This window comes from Aphelocoma coerulescens, chromosome 4 (genome assembly GCF_041296385.1).
Source record: "Aphelocoma coerulescens isolate FSJ_1873_10779 chromosome 4, UR_Acoe_1.0, whole genome shotgun sequence".
Taxonomy (NCBI): domain Eukaryota; kingdom Metazoa; phylum Chordata; class Aves; order Passeriformes; family Corvidae; genus Aphelocoma; species Aphelocoma coerulescens.
Genome location: NC_091017.1, coordinates 69,287,049 through 69,307,548, shown reverse-complemented (window position 1 = coordinate 69,307,548; position 20,500 = coordinate 69,287,049). Strand labels below are relative to the sequence as shown.

The 20,500-nt window shown below is 46.0% G+C and overlaps 1 protein-coding gene across 1 annotated transcript; it reads left to right on the top strand.

The window, feature by feature from the left end:
* The first annotated feature begins 15,064 nt into the window (after positions 1–15,064).
* LOC138109153 (homeobox protein HMX1) lies at positions 15,065–17,638 on the top strand. The gene is made up of 2 exons (XM_069012228.1): positions 15,065–15,391; positions 17,064–17,638. Exons 1-2 carry the CDS (start codon positions 15,130–15,132, stop codon positions 17,636–17,638), a joined length of 837 nt encoding a protein of 278 aa, XP_068868329.1. The 5' UTR covers positions 15,065–15,129.
* The last annotated feature ends 2,862 nt before the right edge of the window (positions 17,639–20,500 follow it).

The following is a 20,500-nucleotide window of genomic DNA, read 5'->3' as shown; positions in this document are numbered from 1 at the left end:
GAAAAAAGGGGTGCAACTGGAAGGGGGTTGGTAGTCGCATCTTGAGGTGATAGAATAATTTTGACAAGTGTCAAGACTTAAAGACAGTGCTCAGGGAAAAACCAGGAGAAGAAGATCTGCAGTTTCAGCACCAGAAAAAGAGCATTCCTAGTACGAGGAACAGCTAAGTCACCGCGAGGTAATGGATAGGTTTTAAATGTGCCTGAAGATGGTGCTGTTTAGATGGCAGAAGGAAGGGCTCGGACAGTTGCAGTAAAGAGATATACCATGAAACAACTAAATAAATAATAAATGGTTCACCTAAAGTTCTGTAACTCTCCAGCAGATTACTCCAACAGCAGTTCCAAAATCTAAGCAGTGGAGATTCATTGAGAAAAGGCTTAACAAGCAACTTAGTTCTTGAGTAATTTTACTGTGATAAAACAGTTTCTGGTGAGTGAAATTTCAGTCCCTGATATTTATCAGCAGATCCCACTCTCCCACTCGAGCACAGCCAAGGTCCTTCTGCTCCCCTTCCAACACCCCACCCTGAGTATAGCCTTTAAAAACCTGTGCCTGTGCATCAACCATTCTAAGGAAAAGAGAAGTGGGAGAGAAATACTCATGGCTGACTTTAAAGCAACAGATGGTGAAGGAATTTAAAATGGAATTTCCCACCATGTACAAGCTTTAATGTTATTAAACTAGATTTTAATGTGATCTGTTACAGTTTATGACAGTCAATTCTACTGTCTTTTCCAGACAGGAAACCAGATTTTTTTTCTGATGGTATTTATAAGGTAATTTTTTAAAGGACACCAGGAACTGGACTCGCAGATTCAAAAAGAAACTCCCTGACATATGTAAGACACTTCTCTGCAGTTAGCAATAAATAATCTGAGGGGAAAGCAAGTTTTCTGGCAAAATACAGCTCTTGCAAAATTTATGCTTTGCCTTCAATTGCACAACATTTTTTAACACCATATGCCAATCTGGGAATCTCAAGCATAGTAATTAACTCCGAGCTTTTGGAACACTTCGTAAGGCCTGGATTAATCCCAACTGTATTATCTGGTGTCAGTTACTGAGTTGGAGAAGCAGCACAGGAGTTACCAGCCAGTGAATTGTGCAATAATAACCAGTTGCCAAATGCTATTCCTCTATGTATATTCTACCTATAGCTGATGCTAGATCCAGTTAAGGGAAAAGCCATGTTTTCTCCTGGTGCAAAGCAGAGCATGCTGCATTTTTGCGTAAAGCAATGTCTCCCATTTGTCAAGCTTTAAGTCAATCCCCTGCTGAGCCATTGTACTGAAATACATGTTGCTTTTAAAAATTTTAAATTTACTATTTCCCAACAAAAATATTATTCTAGAGCTATCTAATGACCAGCCATAGGACCTTAACAGCTTGTTGGACTAAAGTCTTGAGTGGAAGCACAATCTTGGCATGGATGAAGGCACAGGAAGCTTTTCCTACAATCTGTTGCTCTCTCTGGTGCTCCCTCACTGCAGCAACTTTCACTTTGTCACTGCCATCAAAGTATCTGGTCTTGAATAACAAAGTCCCCAGAGCTGGGTCAACAGTCTACATTACTCTTGCAGTGAAATCTCCATTTCAGAGTTGTCAAGAGGACCTCATTGTCTTCTGCTCATTTCATTATCTTTTTTACTTTTGCCCCAGAAGCAAGTTGAAGTTGACCTGAATGTCACTGGAGGGACAGAAAATGCAACTGAATTGCTCTATGATAGTTGGTTTTTTCTTGCTCCATAGCAGGAGAACGAGCTCTCCTCCAAGGGCTCTTCTGACCGCAGGGCTTACATTCAGCAGACAGAATCAAATCCAGTGGGAATAGGTTTGGTGAATCACTTTGCTTTTTTAGCTTGTCCTCTGGGGGAAAAACCCAACAAAACAACACAAGAAACCCACAAAACTAGACAGTAACGATGCCATTTGTCTCATAGTCTTTGCAGGTGGGAATCAGTTGCCAGAGCAATGTGTCTGGTATCCCTTGAGCCACGTAGCATTAAAAGGTCCTGCTCCAGCACCATGTGAGTCTCCTAAAAGTGCTGTGTCATAACTGAAGTCCTGTAAATATCTTGGATGACTTTGGGAATATCAAAACACACTAAGTAGCTACCTTTAAACAGCCTAACAATGTTCTGGACATGTCACCATGAACTCTCCTCACAGTCAGTGCAGGGTATTAGGCACTGCTAGGGCACAGTGCCTCTGATAAATGTGTCCTGTGCATGAGACAGACTGTGTGCTATGCTCATAAGTTTCTGTGCACATTAGGGTGTCTAGTCTGTAAGTGACTAAATTATAGATTATTTCCACTACAAATAACCCAGGTTCTCTTTTTCTGTTTTATGTAACAATAGATGTGGAAGTGGTGCTGGTGGACCCAGAACATATGTGTTTCTCATTCTCCAAAAGCTTCACAGATTGTGGCTGGGAAGGAGAAAATAACTTTTCCAAAAATGTAGTGAGAAAACTTCCTAGGGAAAAAAAAAAAGAATGTAAGAAGGAACACAAACTCTTCCTTTCAAAAGAAGAACCTTGACAAGGTTGTCTCTATAGAGCAGCTTGTTCTGTGCTGTGTGAGGTTCTATTTCAGTCCCAAAGCTAGGTACCCAGCAAGACTAAGTCCCATATCAGAAAGAAGGGGACCTAAATTAAGACAACAGTAAAAGAGGGAAACATAGGAAGTTCAATTTTCAGGCAGTGGAGGAACAAAGCAAGGTAAATATTTACTAGTTCAAGGTGAGAAGTTGTCTTAGGTAGGGTCAGAACTTGAATACAGGATTTCCCTGTGCTGTTCTGATTTTGCAAATTACTTGTGTCCATCTTTGTAGAGACACATGGATTTGGCAATTTACTGTGCAGGATATTTTTTCAGCTAGATGTGAAATTTGAGGCCGGTTTTATGGATAATTCTGTAGGGTTTTGCTTGTTTGTTTGGGATTCTTTTGTTGTTGTTAGGGTTCTTTTCACTTTTTATTTCCTTCTTTTTCTTCTTTTTTCTGTTTTTTTAAATTAGACAAAAAGTCTGTGTGGCTCATGAAAAAAATCAACACTTGGAAACTGCTCTTTGAGTTCAGTTAATAACTGCTAAATCATTTTCAAAGCAGGTCTGCTTCCTATTTTTTTTCCATTTCCAAATATAAAATGTGCCACTATTTTGTCTTGTGTGTTAAGATGTTAGATCAATATCTGAATAATTAAATGCAGCAGGACAATGAACAGTTTAATTAGCCTTGAGGTTTTCAGAGTATTGGCTATTAAAACTAAGTAGGAAAATTGGCTTGCTCTGAAGCCTCTTATTTATAATTTGCGACTTGGCAGAAGTACAGATCTAAGTTTAGTGTACATTTGGATTGTGCAATACAGAACTGCTAGAAGAAAATCTTAATCCACCTGGACCTCAGCAGTGGTTTTTGTCTGAGATGGGTTAGCTGCACTATGCTGTCACAACACCTGCGAGCATCCCAAGGGGTTCTGCAGCACCAGAACCGTTTTGGAGCTGTTTTACACCACGGATCTCATCTGTGCTTCACTTTGAATAAGCTTTTAGTGAGGGAAATGAGAAAAACACACCCATCAGGCCATGTTGAGAGCATTTTGCAGAAGTCTGTGCTTGGTCAGGGGAGGGATGTAGCCCTGAGGTTCACTGTGGAAAGGTATCTACACATCATGTCTCCAGCCAGGGGTTAGTGAAGATGTTCCTCTGTGTCATCTTATTTTCACTTATGTTTTGCTTACTTTAATTGCATCTTCAAGTAAATACAGGCACACATTCCGAAAGAAGATTAAAAGAGGAAACTAAAGCAGGAGGGAGAGAAATATTTTAAACTCTTTTAAAATTAGTGCAGAGTCACCAGACACTTTTCTTATTGACTTAATTTACACAAGGAAAAGATGCAAAATGCTGATTCCTGCTAGCAAAAATACTTTCCCATGCATTGGCTCACAAGTGTACTGTTTCATACCGAGAAAGTCTGGCTAAATGTGCACATGGAAGAAAATCAGATAAGACTGCAGAACAGAAATAAGTCCAAAACAAAGAACATGTGGCCTATGGTCAAAATTGCTACCTTTAAATAGGTCAGATCCAGAGATTCCAGCTCAAGGAAAGGCACAGTTTTATAATTTATTTCATCCAGATTCAAACTACTCTTGTCAAATGGAACCCATATAAACTTACATACCAGTTAAAAATTTCTCCAGATTCAGACTCTGTGAAAGACAACCTTAAGATTTTTATGATTCTTTTCTTAATCACCCTGATTGTGGTAGAATTTTTAATAATCTGCATCTACATACCCTGATTAATTTCTGAATAGATACAATCTTTGGGATTTATTAGTGTTCACAAAATTAGTAGTAGTAAACTAATCTGGAATATTAATCTGTATTTAAATTTAAACTAAATTATCTATAAGTCTTTGTTAGCTGTCTGAAAGGCTCCCAAAGCTCTCTAAATACTGAATATTACTTAGAATCAGCAAGATGCAAGTACTGTTAAAATCCTCATTAATCATTCCCATACATCATTAGATTTGGTCCTTACAGAAAGACATTCAGATTCCCCAGACTAAATTTCTCAAGAATAACCTGCACTTTAATTTGTACCTCATAAGGCTAAGGTATCTTTTCTTTAAGTCAGGTCTCAGTGGATTTGGGTTTGGGGTTTTTTTGTTTTGATTTTAAACTGATGCTAGTAGATATATGAAAAGGGAAAACCTGTGTGTAGGAACACTTGGAACTGCAGCACAAGAAAGAAAGCAACAACCCAGCATCAGGAAAAAAGATGCTGGAAGGGGAAAGGGTTATTCCAGCCAAACAAGATAGAAGCAACCAGAAAATGAAGAAATAAACATGGGTTTCTTTTCAACCTGCATCTAGAAGTTAGGTGTTTGGTGTAATGCCAATGTCCTCTACAGCGATTTTGGCAGCACTTGCAGCAGTGGTCATCCCTGCCAAGAAGGGATGCACAGAGGGGGAGATAGATGACCCTCTACAGGTGTCCCTCTTGCCCCTCTGCATGGTAGAAGTCAAGATAAATCTATTAGACCTGACATCTGACTCTTGTCTGGCTGTTACCCTGACTGAGGACCATGGGGCACTGGAATGATGTGTTTGCTGCTGTGGAGAGCCACCTTGTTAACACATGCATCCTCCATCCCAGTAAAACCTGTGGAGACTTGGTGTGGAGACTTGGAGGTGCTCAGGCCTTTGTCCTGACAGCCAAAAGGTACTGATAAGATGTTGCTGAGTCTGTCTATCATGACTGTTAAATGTTCACTCAAGAAGGCAAAATCCGTGCTTAGTGTCTCAGCAATTGCAAGCAGCTGGTGGGCATTTTTCCCTCTTGCTAAATATAAGAGGACAGCTCCTCAGGCCTGATCAAGCCTGGGGTGACCCGTCTGGGCTGCCAAGGGGATTGAATCTGGCTCACCCTAAGCAAGGAGCAAGGCAGGGTCAGGCAAGCTCTGCCAAAGGTGGAGGCAGAGCACATCATGTTTCAGCAGCTCTGAGAAACATGGCAGAGTGTTTTACCTGCTGACAGCTCCAGAGAAGAGGGATGCAAAAAGACCCCAAACCCCTGCTGCAGAGGGCTGCCAAAAGCCCCAAGTGCTGGCATTGTTCCAGCTGTTTCCCCTCTGCTGTTTTCCCTGCTGAACTGTGCAGGCAGTGAGACGGTAGATGGGAATGAGGGAAAGACTTCTTATGTCAACTGGTTTCCCCCTTTGACAAGGTAGATGTATTCCACACATTTTCTGCGTGGGGTCGTTCAGATCTGTGAGGAAGCACCATTTCAGATCACTTGGTATAAGCTTCTGAAAAGTTCCTTTTGTGCACCTCGAAAGCGCAGTTGGTGTGAACCTGAAAAGTAGATATTTGAAAAAGGTGGCTCTGGGATATAAGGGATGTAGGTGTCAACCCTTCGACCCCAACTTATCAAATGTTCTTCTTTACTGCATGGAAGCCTTACTTAAGCACAAGCTTTTTTGCTTATTTAATAAGTACATGTGTGTTATGGAGTCGATGATCTGCAGAAAATATTCCAGCTTTTGGACCCAAGGGCAAAATCCTTCTTTCCAATCTGTACAGACGATCTTTATGCTGATACTTTGCTCTTCCTAAGGGATTTCCCGTACTGAGGGAAAGAGAAATATCAGAGCTCAAATCCACCAGGTGTATCTGAAAGGAGAAACCTGCTTTGTTGTCCTCCTCATTGCGCCCCTCAGCAAGAGGCGAAATGCAAAACAGAAAATGCAGTAGAAAATATGATGATTGATAGTGCAAATATTTAATAAACTGACTGTTCTTTACTAAGTCTGGTGGCTTTTTGCAATGAGATGATAGTTCCATTAGCATTAACAGGACTTCACAACTCAACAAAGGAATGGAGATACTTCTCAAACACTTATCTTAGGCATTTTCTGTGAGAAAGCAACATTTGAAAAGGTTTCCTTTCCACTCTTTAGATGTTTGTGATCTTGGATCACCCCTCTAGTTTCTCTTCCTTTTTTTTTTTCACCAAGTGTAGTCATTTCCAATAAGGTTCATGAAGGGTTTCTGCTTTTGAAGGTCCCAAATGGCTTAAATCACTCCTAGCACAAATGCACTCTCTATTGTGGAAACTGAAACCTGCCACACCATAAGGTGATCTGTATATTAGAACCAGATATCCCTTCGCATCTGTATTTCCAAGCAGCTAAGCGGTATGTTTTGAGTTAACCTGCTTTTAGAGTGGCTCATCAGATAGAGATATAGCTATAAATACTGCTAAAGGGCTGGTGTTTGCCAGACTTTTGCAAGGATGCTGGCAGGGGAGAGGAGGAAGTGTAGGCAAGAGGTATCGCTCCTCTGCAAATCATGTATCACCTACACAAACTACCACACCTGTACATCATGATGACAGGGCACCACTTCTTTCCACTATCTAAGGAAACTGTGGTCCCTTGCCAGATGAACAACAGGGTTTTGGGGGCTTCAGGTTGGACCCCTGCTGCTCATCACCATCCCCACCATCCCAGTGTGCTTGCTAAAGAGACCAGTCCCACCTCCAGCTGAGTGTTGACTGCATCTTCTCTGAAGAGCTGCCCTTCATCCCTCTGCACCGTGGTATGTGTTGTCATGGAGAGCCAAGACATTTTCTCCAAGACAGACTGTTGGAAGGGCCATGCAAGGTGATTCACCTGACTTTTCCTATATGATGGTCACCCCCTGAACGTGTGGGCAATGTTGGCTAGATATACTCCATATTTAAGAGGGGCATAGGATGAAGAGGTTAAACACAGAAGTCTCCATTTAGTTTGATTAGTCCCCTCCAGCAGATGTGGGAGGAGAATTTTGCATGAGAGAGGGACATAAAAGGGGCACTGACACCTCTTCCCACTTAGTATGGCAGACTACTAAGCTGTACCTTCAGCTCTCCTCACCCACTTCTCCAGTACTGTCTTCATTTAAATCAAGACTTTAACTTCCTCTGGGCAAGATAGGCATTTACAAAGTGTGATATGGAAATTTTCTTGCAGCAAGGCCACTTATTGCTCCAATTTCAGTTAACTGCAGTGTAGATTTTATTATTCATAGCCAGAGGCTTGTGTAAATTTCTGGGTTGACTTCTCATGTCCTGGCAAGGGCAGTATGTGAGCTGCGGTGCTCAGGTTTCATTTTGAATTACTGTGGGAACTGGCTCGCACCATCCTAACACAACTCCAGGAGTTTGGGAAGTCAAAGGGGAGTTTTATGAGAAGGAGCTGATATGGTTGGGTTTCCTGCCGAGCCCCACTGAGATCCTGGGGAAGATAGCACTTCTCAGTGCTGCTCGACAAGAGAAAGCAAACAGAGCTTTACCACTGAGTTCACTCAGTGCTTGACCCAGCCTTCCTACTGCTTCAGGGTTTTCTAGGACTAATCAGAATGGATAACAAAATAATTCAGAACAAGAAAGTGAATGCATTTGGGGTTTCCATGGATTTACATTAGGATCTGAGTTCATTACAATATTAATTTTGACTAGGTCCAATCCTTTCTAAAGGCATTTCAACACTATTTTCATGCTGGATGAAAAGGTAATTTTTGTATACCATAATAAACATATTCATATGTATGTAACTGTATATTTCTCCAGATATGTATCTCCATAAATGTTGGAGCATTGCAAAACCATTCATAATCTATTACAGAACCTTTTGAAAAATACATTCATCCCCAGATTTTAATGGCTCACATAAACTCTAACTACTCATGGATTTCTAAAAAGATTATTTCTGGACTGACTCAAAAATTTATGGGTTTACATTTGTATATATATAATTGGTGAAAGAATTTTTGTTTGGGAGGGAATATGTATGCTTTACCCAAATATGATTTAGAGAAGCATAATTTTCACATGACAATGGAAAACACTTTCCTTGATCTAATGGCAGTTTTAAAGGTTGAATAGTTGTCCTCTTTTATGATGAATGACTCAAAAGTCAGTGGAAAGGAGATGCTTTCTGTTTTCTATCTATGCAGAGCACACTTGCTTCTTATTAATATAAATCATAAATACATGTAATTTTTAAAATATAATAATTTCATGTAATTTTCACAAGTTTTCTTGAACATTAGAGTATCCCCATGGTATATACACAGTTTGAAATATTTTACTATCAAAGTGGAAAAGCTAGTATGATTTTTACTCCAATGTTAATAATATTTGGGGGCTAACTTTGATCCATGCATCAATTTTTCTTTTACACAACTGTAAAAGTACAAAGGATGTTTTGTAGTGAAAGTTCTTAATACTTTCTTTGATTGAAATTGGCTCAGTCCTGGAATTAATCTAAAACTCCTGAGTCAATCAGATTTAAGAAGGTATGAGTTTTTACGAAATTCACTAAGCTCCAACAGTTTTTGAAGTTTGATCTAAGAATCCAATCTATCAACACATGTGGACGTTCATTACAGTCCTTTACAATGTTTAATGGTCTGCTAAAATCATTCAGGATTGGATGAAGGAAAGGGAACAGCATTTTAATTTTTACTTCAGAATCCTCAGCTTCAAGTTTTGGTAGAAAATCTTCAGATTCAAGCTGTAGATACACACAAACAAACTAAAGACTACCTTGTTAATAAAAAAATAGTTTGATTTTTCCCTTATGTTGCATAACACAAAAATCAAATGTTATTCCAAAATTGAGAGTTATATTCTCTTGTGACAGTGTAAGTTTTGCTTTTTAGTTCCCCAGATCTTTTTATTTAGACAAAATAATGAATTGTGTGCAGTGCTTCATTTCAGGAAACCTTAATTTTCTGGGGGAAAATGATTCCAAAATTCTAACTTGGTAATAGGTTAATGTTCTGAAAAGCTTTGAAAAGTCAGGGGTTTTTTTTACAGTGTCTCTGTATTTTCCAACGTGATTGTTAACAGAACAAAATATCCATGGTTTGGCCTGGTAAGGATCTCTTTCCATAATGCTCTTTTGTCTGTATAACAATAATAAAAGCTTTATTGGCACCTATTTCACATGACTTCCATAATTCTCCTGTGGCTGACCCTAACCAGTACCAATAAAACCATGCATTTTCTCACTGTACATTAAAAAAAAAAAAAAAAAAAAAAAAAAGTAAAAATTTTATAAGGAAATCTATGCCAAAGACCTTACTAGAAAAGTCACTTTAAAACTGGATTTTATTGTAATTGTATCTCATTTTCAGTAGGGACTACTTTTTTATTTTATTATATCATATAATTTGCTGGTGATTTATTTTCTCCCTCTCTCCCCATCTCCAGTCAAACAATTAAGTATTCCTGAAAGGGCCCTGGAATTTTAACACAAGGGAATAGATATCCCCCAAAACCATTCTCGAACCATTTTCTTAGTTAATATGTTCAGGTACCCAAGGACATTCTCCAGTTCGATAATTTATCAGGGGTTAAAATAGCCCTCACTTAGCAAGAAGCCAGCTCTTAAGAGATGCTATTCATGCTGCCAGTTGTATGGCATCTCTAACGAGCAATAAATAGGCATCGCGGACACTCAGGACATGCCACAGGCTGGAAGTTTCCATCCAAAGCACTTAGTGACTATCTGTGAATAATGAACACATTCATGGGACACAGCATGGGTTGTGCAGCGTCCTTGAAAGGGGAAAAGTTCTCTTCCAGTATCACTGATGGTGAAGAATTCAGCTGGATTAGGTTTATTAAGAAAGTACAGTGGAAAGAAAAACAATTTTCTCTGTTTCCCCATCTTCAGGGACCCGTTAAAATTTACCGCAAATTCAGAAGGAATCCACAAAGTGTTGCTGCACTTAAGTGCTATTTAACTCACATTTGAGGGGCTTTAGGGTTTTCTACATGCAAGAAAAAGCTTCCCACTGCCGTGTCCTCCTCCTTTGCCGCAGAGGCCACTCAAAATGGGGTATCCCCGTGAGATGAGCATGGGACCTCCATCCAGGCGGGGGGCTGGCAGGGACACCCCTCTGGAAAGTCCCCTCTGCTTGTCCCTGCGAGCCTCAGCGGGGCATAACCCACCACCCCTGGGTCCTGCTCGGCACCGACCACTTTTTAGGACGGCAGAGCCGGAGCTGGGACCTGGCGAACTCTCTAGGGATGAGACCCGCCCGGGGGGGAGAACTTGGGTGGCTCCCCGGGAAGGTGAGCGGGCCCCCGCCTCCCGAAGGGAGCAGAGGGAGTGGAAGGTGTTACATAGACGTTCAGAGGGGGTACAATCATCTTCTTGTTGATCAGTATTTCATGGGGGATGTTTGTCTGCTTATTTATTTTGTTGTTTTCTTGTTTTAGTATTGCTTTTAAGTAGGTATCCGAACCATCCCACCACCTCTGCTCCTCTGAAGGAGCTTTGGACCGAAAAAGCAACACTGCTTTCTAGGAACAGGTTTTGCCTTTTGGTGGCTCCCGACTACTTACTGAAGGTGCTAATATAGTCTTTATTTGTTCTATTTTTATACCTAAGCACCTAAAGAGAACATGGCTGAAACAGTATTTTTATTTATAAGTATACACATACATATATACATATATATGCGTGTGTATGTGTACGCTTATGAATTATATATATATACATAATATAATATATATATATATATGTAAACATCAAACAGAGGCAGATATTGGCCAATTCCCTTACCCCCAGCGATGCCGTCTCATCTCTTAGGAAGGTGTCAGGAACTGAGCGATCTGTTCAGCACCGCTTTTTTTGACACGGAGAAGGGAGCATGGTGCCCCTGCCCAAAGCCACCTCTGCCCGCAGCGCTGGGGGTCAATAGCCCCCGCAAAGGTCCGGGCTCCGAACGTTCGCGGCCCTTAAAAGCAAAGAGGAGCAGAGGTTAGGGGTGCGAGCGATAAAGGCTGCCTTTCATTTCGCTTCTACTTTACGACACACCGAGGCAGCGAAGGGAGAGCGAGGGGAGACATTAAACACCAGCAAGGTAATTGCATTCACGTTGCGGGAAGCCGTTCCGCTCCTTGCGGGAGGCGGCTGGGCAGCGGCGGGAGTGGCTGGCCCGCCAGCACCGTGACTCACTGGAGGCTCTTGTCACACTCACACACGCGTTTTCGGCCCCAAATATAGCCTTCCGTCTGCCGATTCCCTACGGAGCCCGGCCCCAAATCTCCACTTCTTCCTGCCCTCTGCGTGGCAGCCGGCTGTCGAGCACACCCTGACAGAGGCTCAGGAGCCGTCGGAGATGGCGACGGGGGGATATCCCACGGGCATTCCACACCATGTGTCCAGCGGGCATCCCAGGCCAGGGGTGAGCACGGACTGGAAGCCAGGACTGTTCGGCCGAAGAGACCCCGCCGGCAGCGGGCCGGGGCCGCAGGCCGCGCCCGTCCCGCACCTCGCAGAGCCGTGCTGGACCTGGAAGTCTCCGACGCCTCGGAGAAAAACATGTACCTGGGAAAGAAAAAGAGCCAAAGAGGGAAAAAATAAGGGGCCCCACCACCTGTAGTCTAAGCACGGTCTCAAGGTCAACTCTGTAGAAAACACGTGGTTTTTCTCCCTCCTGACCCACGGGAGGCATCAGGACCTGCCCATTCTCCTCCATTCCGCTGCCTGCAAAAAATAAAGATTTACCGTGGCGCAAAAAGGTGGCCGTGGAAGAGAAGGCTGTTGGGGAAGGAGAGGTTTCGCTTCGCCGCAACCACGCTGAATCCCGCCGGAGACGGCCCGGGAGCTGCGGCACGTCCCCTGCCCGGCGCGGGGGTAGCCCGGGGTGATGGCAAAGCCCTCGGCACCCCTCCGTCCCCGCCATCTCCGGGCAGGTGACTCCGAAAGGCGTTAAGGCAGGAGGCAAGGATGTCTTTCCAACATTAAATTACGAAAATACCGTCACTGGGTGCTTTTCCTGCTTCCTACCCTGATGGATGGCTGCAGGAGACACACACCCTTTTTAGTCTCGTCATAATAGGCACTAAGAATATCAACCACGAAATGTTAGTAATGTCACTACAGCGATGCAAACAGTGTGTAAACGTAACTACGAGCTTTAAAAAATCCCCAATAAACGCGGACATGCATGTACAAGTGTTGTGTTTGCAGGTATAGAATTGTACTCATCCTGGTTCTGTGTTTCAGGAATACATCTGAGATACACAATTTTCACAAGCACAGTTCAGCATTACTGCACACCAAACAGTTATATGTTATACTGAAGAAATCCAGAGAGGGGGAAAGCAAGAGCAAATTTACCCATGGTGATTTTATTAAACTATTTATAAGTAGAAAGCAAACAATATTAAATAAGTTGCATGATCACACTGGAGGGACACGTCCTAAAATATGGGTACGGGACACATAGATGTGCATATTGTATATATGAAATGCGGGCCGCATTTTTCTCTTTATTCCGGCAAGCACACATGTATTTTTTTTAGTCTGCCAGTCAAATAGAGCTGACGGTTTACGTATGCATAAGAACTATCGGCCAAACCCATATTTCCTATGCAGGAACAAGCAGAATGCGCAGAGCATAAAAGTCGTATTTGTTAACATCACTTCTGTGCAACAAGTGACAAATGCTCTGTCGCCCGGCTTGCAATTCACTAGACTGCCCTCGGTCTCTGCCTAAGTAAGAGCGAAAACCAAATGTGCCGCCGTATACTCCTGCTTTTCCAGAGCCCATTTCAGAGCTCCGACTGTTTACATCTTTCTGGAGCCGTTGGAAGTTGCATTATTCCCTTATCTTCGTTCTTCTTGGTTGTTGTTGTTTTTTTGTTTGTTTGGTTTTTTTTTTGTTTTTGTTTTTGTTTTTGTTTTTGTTTTTGTTTTTGTTTTTTTAATTTTTCTTTCAAAAATAGGCCCTGACCCCAAAGGTCCCCACTGCTGCTCCGGGAAAGGGAGCGAGACCACTCCGTAGCCGGGAGGCCGGCTCCGCTCCCGGCTGCTCCCGTGCCCGGCCGGACACTCCCTCTGGGCAGCAACCCGTGTCCCGTTCCACAGAGGGAGGGGAGGCGGGGCTTGGGAAAGGGGTACTTGTCCAGGAGTACCGCAAAGGGGAACAGGGAGGGATCCTCCGGCAAAGAAGAAGAGCAGAGAAGGAGGAGACGATTGATCTGCAGATGAGCATCGCAGGGGCATCTGTGTACTCACCCAAACCTCCACGAGTCTCCGACGTGCACTCTGGACCGACTCGCCCCTCTACTAACCTGGCTCGCCTGGTCCCAAGGGAAAAGGCAGAGGGTAACCCTACTGCTTCGGCGTCCCGCAGCGAGGGGGGCTTTTGTGGGGTTGCTGGGGTCCATGTCTCAAGGCGGGCTCCAGAGGGTCGCAAAAAGGGGGCGGGGGGAGGAAGACTTTGCAGCTTCCCACGAAATGGGATTACAGTAAAAATAACGATAAAAAAGTCGAGCTGAAGAGGGGTAACGTCAGGAACCACGGGCTCGTTCCTGGAGGGGGCAGCGCACTGCTGCAGCCTCCCCGGCCGGGACGGCGGGAGACAGGGAGTCCCGGATGGCTCCTTCTCCGATGAGCAGGGCTGGCTGTCTTTCTAAATAAACTATACAGACATCGCATGTACATCTATAAAAATATACCTGTATATGTATATACATATAGATAAAGGCAAATAAAACGGACCTCGGGAAACTCCTTAGAGTCCTCTTCCCTTCCCTAGAAGGCACCCTCCCCTCCACCGGCAGGACACCCACTGCCTGCTCACGGGGGCAGTCGCCGCTCTGCCGCTCTCCCAAAACCGACTCAAAGGCCTCAGCCAGGGGGCTCCGGGCTGAGGACAACCTCACCGCTCCGCCGGCAGCCCGGGGCAGGAGCCGGCTCTCCGGGCGGCGGAGGGCGCATCTCCTCCGTCCATCGCCGCGGCCGCCACATGAAAGCGCTCGGCGGGGGGCGGGCGGGGGGGTGATTATTATTAATGATATTAATGATATTAATATAGGCGCGATGTCCGCGGCGCCGATTGGCTGCCGGGGCTGCCCGCTGAGCCCGCTGCAGCCAATGGGAGGGCCGGGACGCGGAGCGGCCAAGCCCCCCCGGCTGCGGCCCGTGTGCCGGGGCAGCCGCCGCCGCCCCCCCGCTCCGGGATTTGCTCCCTAATTGACCTAAATAAGGAGCTCGTGAACGGCGGCCCCGGGGCGGCGCGCGCACACACGGACACACAGACGCACACACGGACACACAGACACACACACGGACACACAGACACACGCGGACACAGACGCACACACGGACACGCACACACAAACAGACACACGCAGACGCCCGGCAGCGCCCGGCGCCCGCCGCTTCCCCCGCGCAGATCCCATTCGACGCGGCGCTCCGCCCACCGCAGGATCCCCCGCTCCTGCCCGCCGTTTAACTCGCATGACATTTTTATTTCGTTATTAGCGTTTTCGCACAGAATCTGGCGCCTCCGATGGGTTGTCGGGCTGCTTTTTTTTTTTTTTCCTTCCCCGTTCCCTTCCCCTCCTCCCCCTCCCCCCTCCCCTCCTAGCTTGCAGGAAATGATGGCAAACCGCGATCTGAAATGATTACTCCGGAAAAAAACGCTTTTATACCAGGAGAGCATCCACGGGGCTAGGCAGAGGCGAGAGGCGGCCGCGGGGCAGCGGGGAGCCGAGGAGCCAGCCGCCGGCGGAGCCGGGACCCCCTCCCGCAGTTCTCTCCGACGATGCCGGACGAAGCCACGGAAAACGCCGGCTCCACCTCCGCCCGCGTCTCGTCCTTCTTCATCGAGGACCTGCTGGGCACCGAGGGCACGGCGGGCGGCGGGGCGCGGCGGGCGGCGGCGGGCGGCGGCGGGCGCGGGGGTCCGCGCTGCGGGCCGCACTCTCCGCTGCGCATCGGCGCCCCGGGCTGTCCCCTCCGCGACGCCGCCGTCGGCTGGTACCGCCGGGCGCACGCCGCCTTCCTGGGCTGCGCCAGCCCCGACAGTAAGTCGCCTTTCCCCACCCTTCCCCGCCGGGCCCTGCCGGGGCTGGGGTGGGGGGTGTTCCTGCTCCGGCCGGGGTGGGGAGGTCCGGGTCCCGCCGCGGCCGCCCGGAGCAGGCCGGAGGGGGATGCCCGGAGTGCCCCCGCAGCCCCCGCCCTGCCTCCCCGTATTCGGCCGCCCGGGGCAAATCTCCGGAAATGCTCCCTGTGTGTCAGACACCTGGAGCCTCCGCCCCGCCGCCCGAAGTGTAAACAGGGATTCTTGGCTTACTTGGAGATTTTTTTTTTTTCTTTCCCTTTCCCCCCCGTCTCTTTTTCTTTCTCTCTTTCCTCTCTCCATTTTTTAATTTTTTTTTTTTTAAGAGGCAGGTCTGCCTTTTTTTATTTATTTTTTTTTTAACTTCCCATCAAGCCACAAAGCTGGGAGCACCGTCCCCCAGCAGCGCAGTGGAGAGTTTGGGAAGCTGGGAGAGCAGCTGGGCTCGGTCCCAGCTGCCCCTGCCGCCCCATCCCGTAGAGCCAGCCCCGCTGCCCTTCGCCCGCAGCGCGGCCTCTCGCTGCAGGGATCCCGATGGAGCGGGTTCTGGAGCAGAAGCCTGGGTTTGGGGCAGAAATTAACATGTGATAGAGTGTATGGGCTGCCATCAGTGGTTATTTTCTATCTACTGATAGAAAAAACATTGTGCCTCGGCGCATCTCTGTGATCCTATACGAGCCTGTAGAGATCTCACAATTACTCAATAGGAAAAGAGGCGTGATTTGTAATCCAAATAGTTTCTTTTCACAGTAATGGGTTTATTAATATTTTTAATTTCTCTCAAAGCTACATATAGAAACAGAAAAATACTCCAGAAACAACTGCTTTTTTCCCCCACCTCTTTTTCTTTTCTTTTCTTTCTTTTCTTTTTTTTTTTTTTTTTTTAAATTTTCTGGTTTTCCTCTGTTCCATAGAGAAGGAAATATTTTTTCCCTTTTAAAATTGTGGTTGGAATGCACAGTGTTGGGAACTCCACGGAGATATGTCCCGATACTAGAATAGTTGTCCTGATCCATTAGCTTTTGAAGTCCAGAAAAAATGGAAGTGAATTCTTTCTTTTTTTATCCCTCTTATATACTCTTTATATACACACGGACGCACTATTATGCTTACCACTCTGACACAATGTACTTACTCACAAATGTACTTGTGTGTATGTGAGTAAATACCGACGTGTGTATATAAATAAGAGGTCACACATATCCGTGTGTGTACATACATATATAAAAAGTATACACACACTTCTGTGCACGTACACATGTGTGTATATATACATGGGTACGTTTTATGATTTGGAAACAGTCTATATGTGTTATACACATACGTAAGAGTGCGTTTGTGTGTATGCACACATACGCAGCTTGATCAGCATGTCCGTAGATCAGTAGAGTTATATATATATATAATACAAGGTTTGTGTTTCCATATAAGCAGGCGTGTGTGTATACACTCAGAAATGTTTGGGAGTTTATCTCAGGAGGCAGAGAAATGGCAGGAGCCTTTTCCCGGGCCCCTCGCTTCCCGGCCTTGCTCTCCCCGCAGCCGCGTTGTTTCCCCTCCCGGTGAGCGGGGCGGGCGGGCTGTGTGATGCCCCTGCTTCCTCAATCCCTGCAACAGCCCTCTGCCTCTCTCCGCAGCCAGCGACCGAGACTCGCCCGAGCTGCCCGAGGAGCCGGCGGAGCGGGCGGCCGGTGGCGGGCGGGCGGCGGCGAGAGGCCCGGCGGGCGGGCGGCCGGGGCCGGGCGGCCGCGAGGAGGAGGAGGAGCGCGGCGAGGAGCCGGGGGAGCCGGAGCAACGCGCCGCCGGCCGCAAGAAGAAGACGCGCACGGTGTTCAGCCGCAGCCAGGTGTTCCAGCTGGAGTCCACCTTCGACGTGAAGCGCTACCTGAGCAGCTCCGAGCGGGCCGGGCTGGCCGCCTCGCTGCACCTCACTGAGACCCAGGTGAAGATCTGGTTCCAGAACCGCCGCAACAAGTGGAAGCGGCAGCTGGCCGCAGACCTGGAAGCGGCCAACCTCTCCCACGCAGCCCAAAGGATAGTGCGGGTCCCTATTTTGTACCACGAGAACTCGCCGGCGAGCGCCTTGGGCTTCACCCTGCCGCACATGTCGCCCCCCTTGGTGGGCTTCTCCAGCGGCGTCAGCTATCCCCTGGGCACCTTCCCCGCCGCCTCCCTCCCTTTCCTACGGTCGCAGATGACAGGACTCGTCTGAGCGCCCACCTCTGCCGGGACCGCGGCCCCCTCGCCCCCTCCCTCGGCTTCCAGCTCCACCCCCATTCCTCCACGGACTTTTTATTTTCAACTTACACGTTTCTCGATTTTCTGCTTTTGACCTTTTTTTTTTTTTAACGTGCAATAAACTTACTCTTGGGGTTAACTCGGAGCGACGTGCGGCAGCCGGAGGGAGCCGAAAGGACTGCAAAGACCCCAGCCATGCACCGGGATCAGGTCGGCGGGGCTCCCACCGCCGTGCATCCAAAGAAAATCCAGCCCCGTGGCAGCGGCTAAACCCTTACCGCCGCCCCGGCCCCAGGGTGACACAGACCGGCGTTTTCCGGGGGGCAACAGACTCCCCCGACCCTTCCTCCTGCGACCCGCAGAGCTGCCGAGCGTGACACGAATGTACGGAACAGCCGGCGCTTTCCGGCCTCGCCGCCCCCACCCCACGGGCGGCCAAGCCTCGGGGCCCCCGCCGCGGCCAGGAGACCTTCCCCGGGACCTCTGGTGCCCCGGGCCAGCGCTCCTACCGGGAAACCTTGAAGTCTCCCCGCTGCCCCAGCAGCTTTCCGTGCAGAGCCGGGGATCCTGCTGATCCCGGCCTCCAGCAGCTTCTCTAGGGCCCTTTGTTTTAGCCACGTAATTCGTACAGATCCCCCTCCCATTGTTACTCACATTTCCATACTATCGACACCCAAGCATGTGCTGGTGCCCCCTGGTCCTTCTCGATGCAGGAGTTTGATTTGAAACAACTTGAAGTCAAATTGTTGAAAAGAATTTGCCCTGCTGAAAATCCGAGCTGTGAGGATTTGGTTTCTTTGTTTTCATTTTATTTCCCTGGCAAATTATGAGCTAAAATACACGGTTTTATATATACATATATATATATATGTAATTCCACATACTGTATTTTACAAGTGGATTCGCCACTTTTCTTGTTGGTCTCCTGAAGAAGTTGAGGAAAGCGCACCTCGACTTGTCTGTCTCTTACGGGATTGGTTTGTGTAATCGATTAATAATTCACTGGCAATTAAAAAGAAGGAAAAAAAAATAATCAGATGGGAACAGACTGGGGAGCTGTATGGCTGGTTATGCGAGCGAACCTGCAACATGATATTATATGAAGTATTATGCATGCCAAATTATTGATTTTTTTTAATAACTGTTTTTTTCTCCCCTCCTACTCACTCTTAAAATTAATTTCGGGACCATCATTGTTTCTAAAAGTTCGAATTTCTTTTTCCAAATATTAAGGGGGAAATGACCTTATAAAACTCGGCCTTGGTGGAAAGTCAAGCTTTGATTGTATGTTTTAGGGCATAATCAGCTGCAATTGAACCAACCAGCTCGGAGCACTTGGTGTCCCTTCAGGTCCTGGATCTGTTGGGGAACGTGCATGCAGACCTGTCTCCCGAGAAGGAAGGGCAGTCTAATTCTTACTATTTCCTACACTTTTCATTATAATTGGAGCAATCTTGCTTTTTCTGGCTATGAAATTGATCAGCGAGATGTGGTGAAGCTTCAGCTTTGATACGAAATCGGAGAAGGGTCGGGGTGGATTATAACCTCGACACATTTTTGGGCTTTCCTCCCTCTTTTTTTTCTTTTTCTTTTCCATTTTTTTTCTCTATTTTTTTTGGTTTTGGTTTGGTTTGGTTTTTTTTTTTGTTTGGTTTTTTTGTTTCTTTTTCTTTTTTTTTTTCCCTTTTTTTCTTCTGCTTTGGCCCGAAGTATGGCTTTGAGCACCAGCCTGCGCAGTTGAAGTGAGGACGTTGCAAGCCTCAAAACCACTCGAGAATTACATATATATGTATACATATATATATTTGTAGGGTCCGGAGAAAAGTACTAAATTGCCGGGATACTGGTTTCGAGTTAAGCCCCGTTTCTGGAAGCTGTTGTTTTTTGGGGTTATTCTTTTTCTTTCTTTTTTTTTTTTTTTTTTTTTTTTTTTTTTTTTTTTCCCCAGCTGCTGCTGATCTCCTTCTGAAATCTCCAGACATATTCTCCTGCCGTTTTCTTGGCATATCCATCAAACACCCGAATTTGAGATGAAAACTTTTAAAGCCTGGTCCCCGAGCAGTGTAAGGACTGGGAAGTGGCGAAGCTGAGGATATCGGTGCCCTGGACAGGACCCGCCGGCCGCGGGGGAAAGTGGCTGGGCTGGACTTCAGCCTTTTCCTGCCAGAGGAGGTGACTTGGGGTGATGTTTCTTCCTCAGGGTGCAAGCACTTGATTTTGATGCCGTTCAAAGATTGCCTGCCCGTGGAAGAAAGCGGCTAGACCGTTTTCCCCTTCATATGCAGCTCCCCAGATCTCCCAGTGTTACCTACTGGAGTGAAATCCTGACTCACTACAGTCATATCAAAGTAGATTGTAATCCAACGAGAAATTTAACACGCCTGCCACTCTCCACATGCCTTTTCTTTGGAGTAACATATGAGATTATTATACTTCTGATTCTACTAAATATTCTTTTCTTGAAGTTAAGGAACTGGCAGGGCTAAATGATCAATCGGATTTTTAAAATGTGTTTTGACATTAGTATGTTTGTTTTTTAAAGATGTGCTGATTATATCAATAAACAGATTTTTTTCATACACTGTATTTGTAACTTATGATCATGGTAAAATATTAAAAGGTGCAAGACGTGAAATTATCTAAGAAAAAGTGCTTACTTATGCCTTATTCTGTACATGCAGAAAATGATTTATAGTGGCTTATTAAAAGTATGTGCTGAAAGTAGGAACACACACACCTCAGCTTTCTTTACCTTATAGCTTTTCTTAATGATACTTTTCCCTGTACCTGATGGCAAGAAATTTCTTCAGGATGCAGAGAAATAGCTAGCAATAGA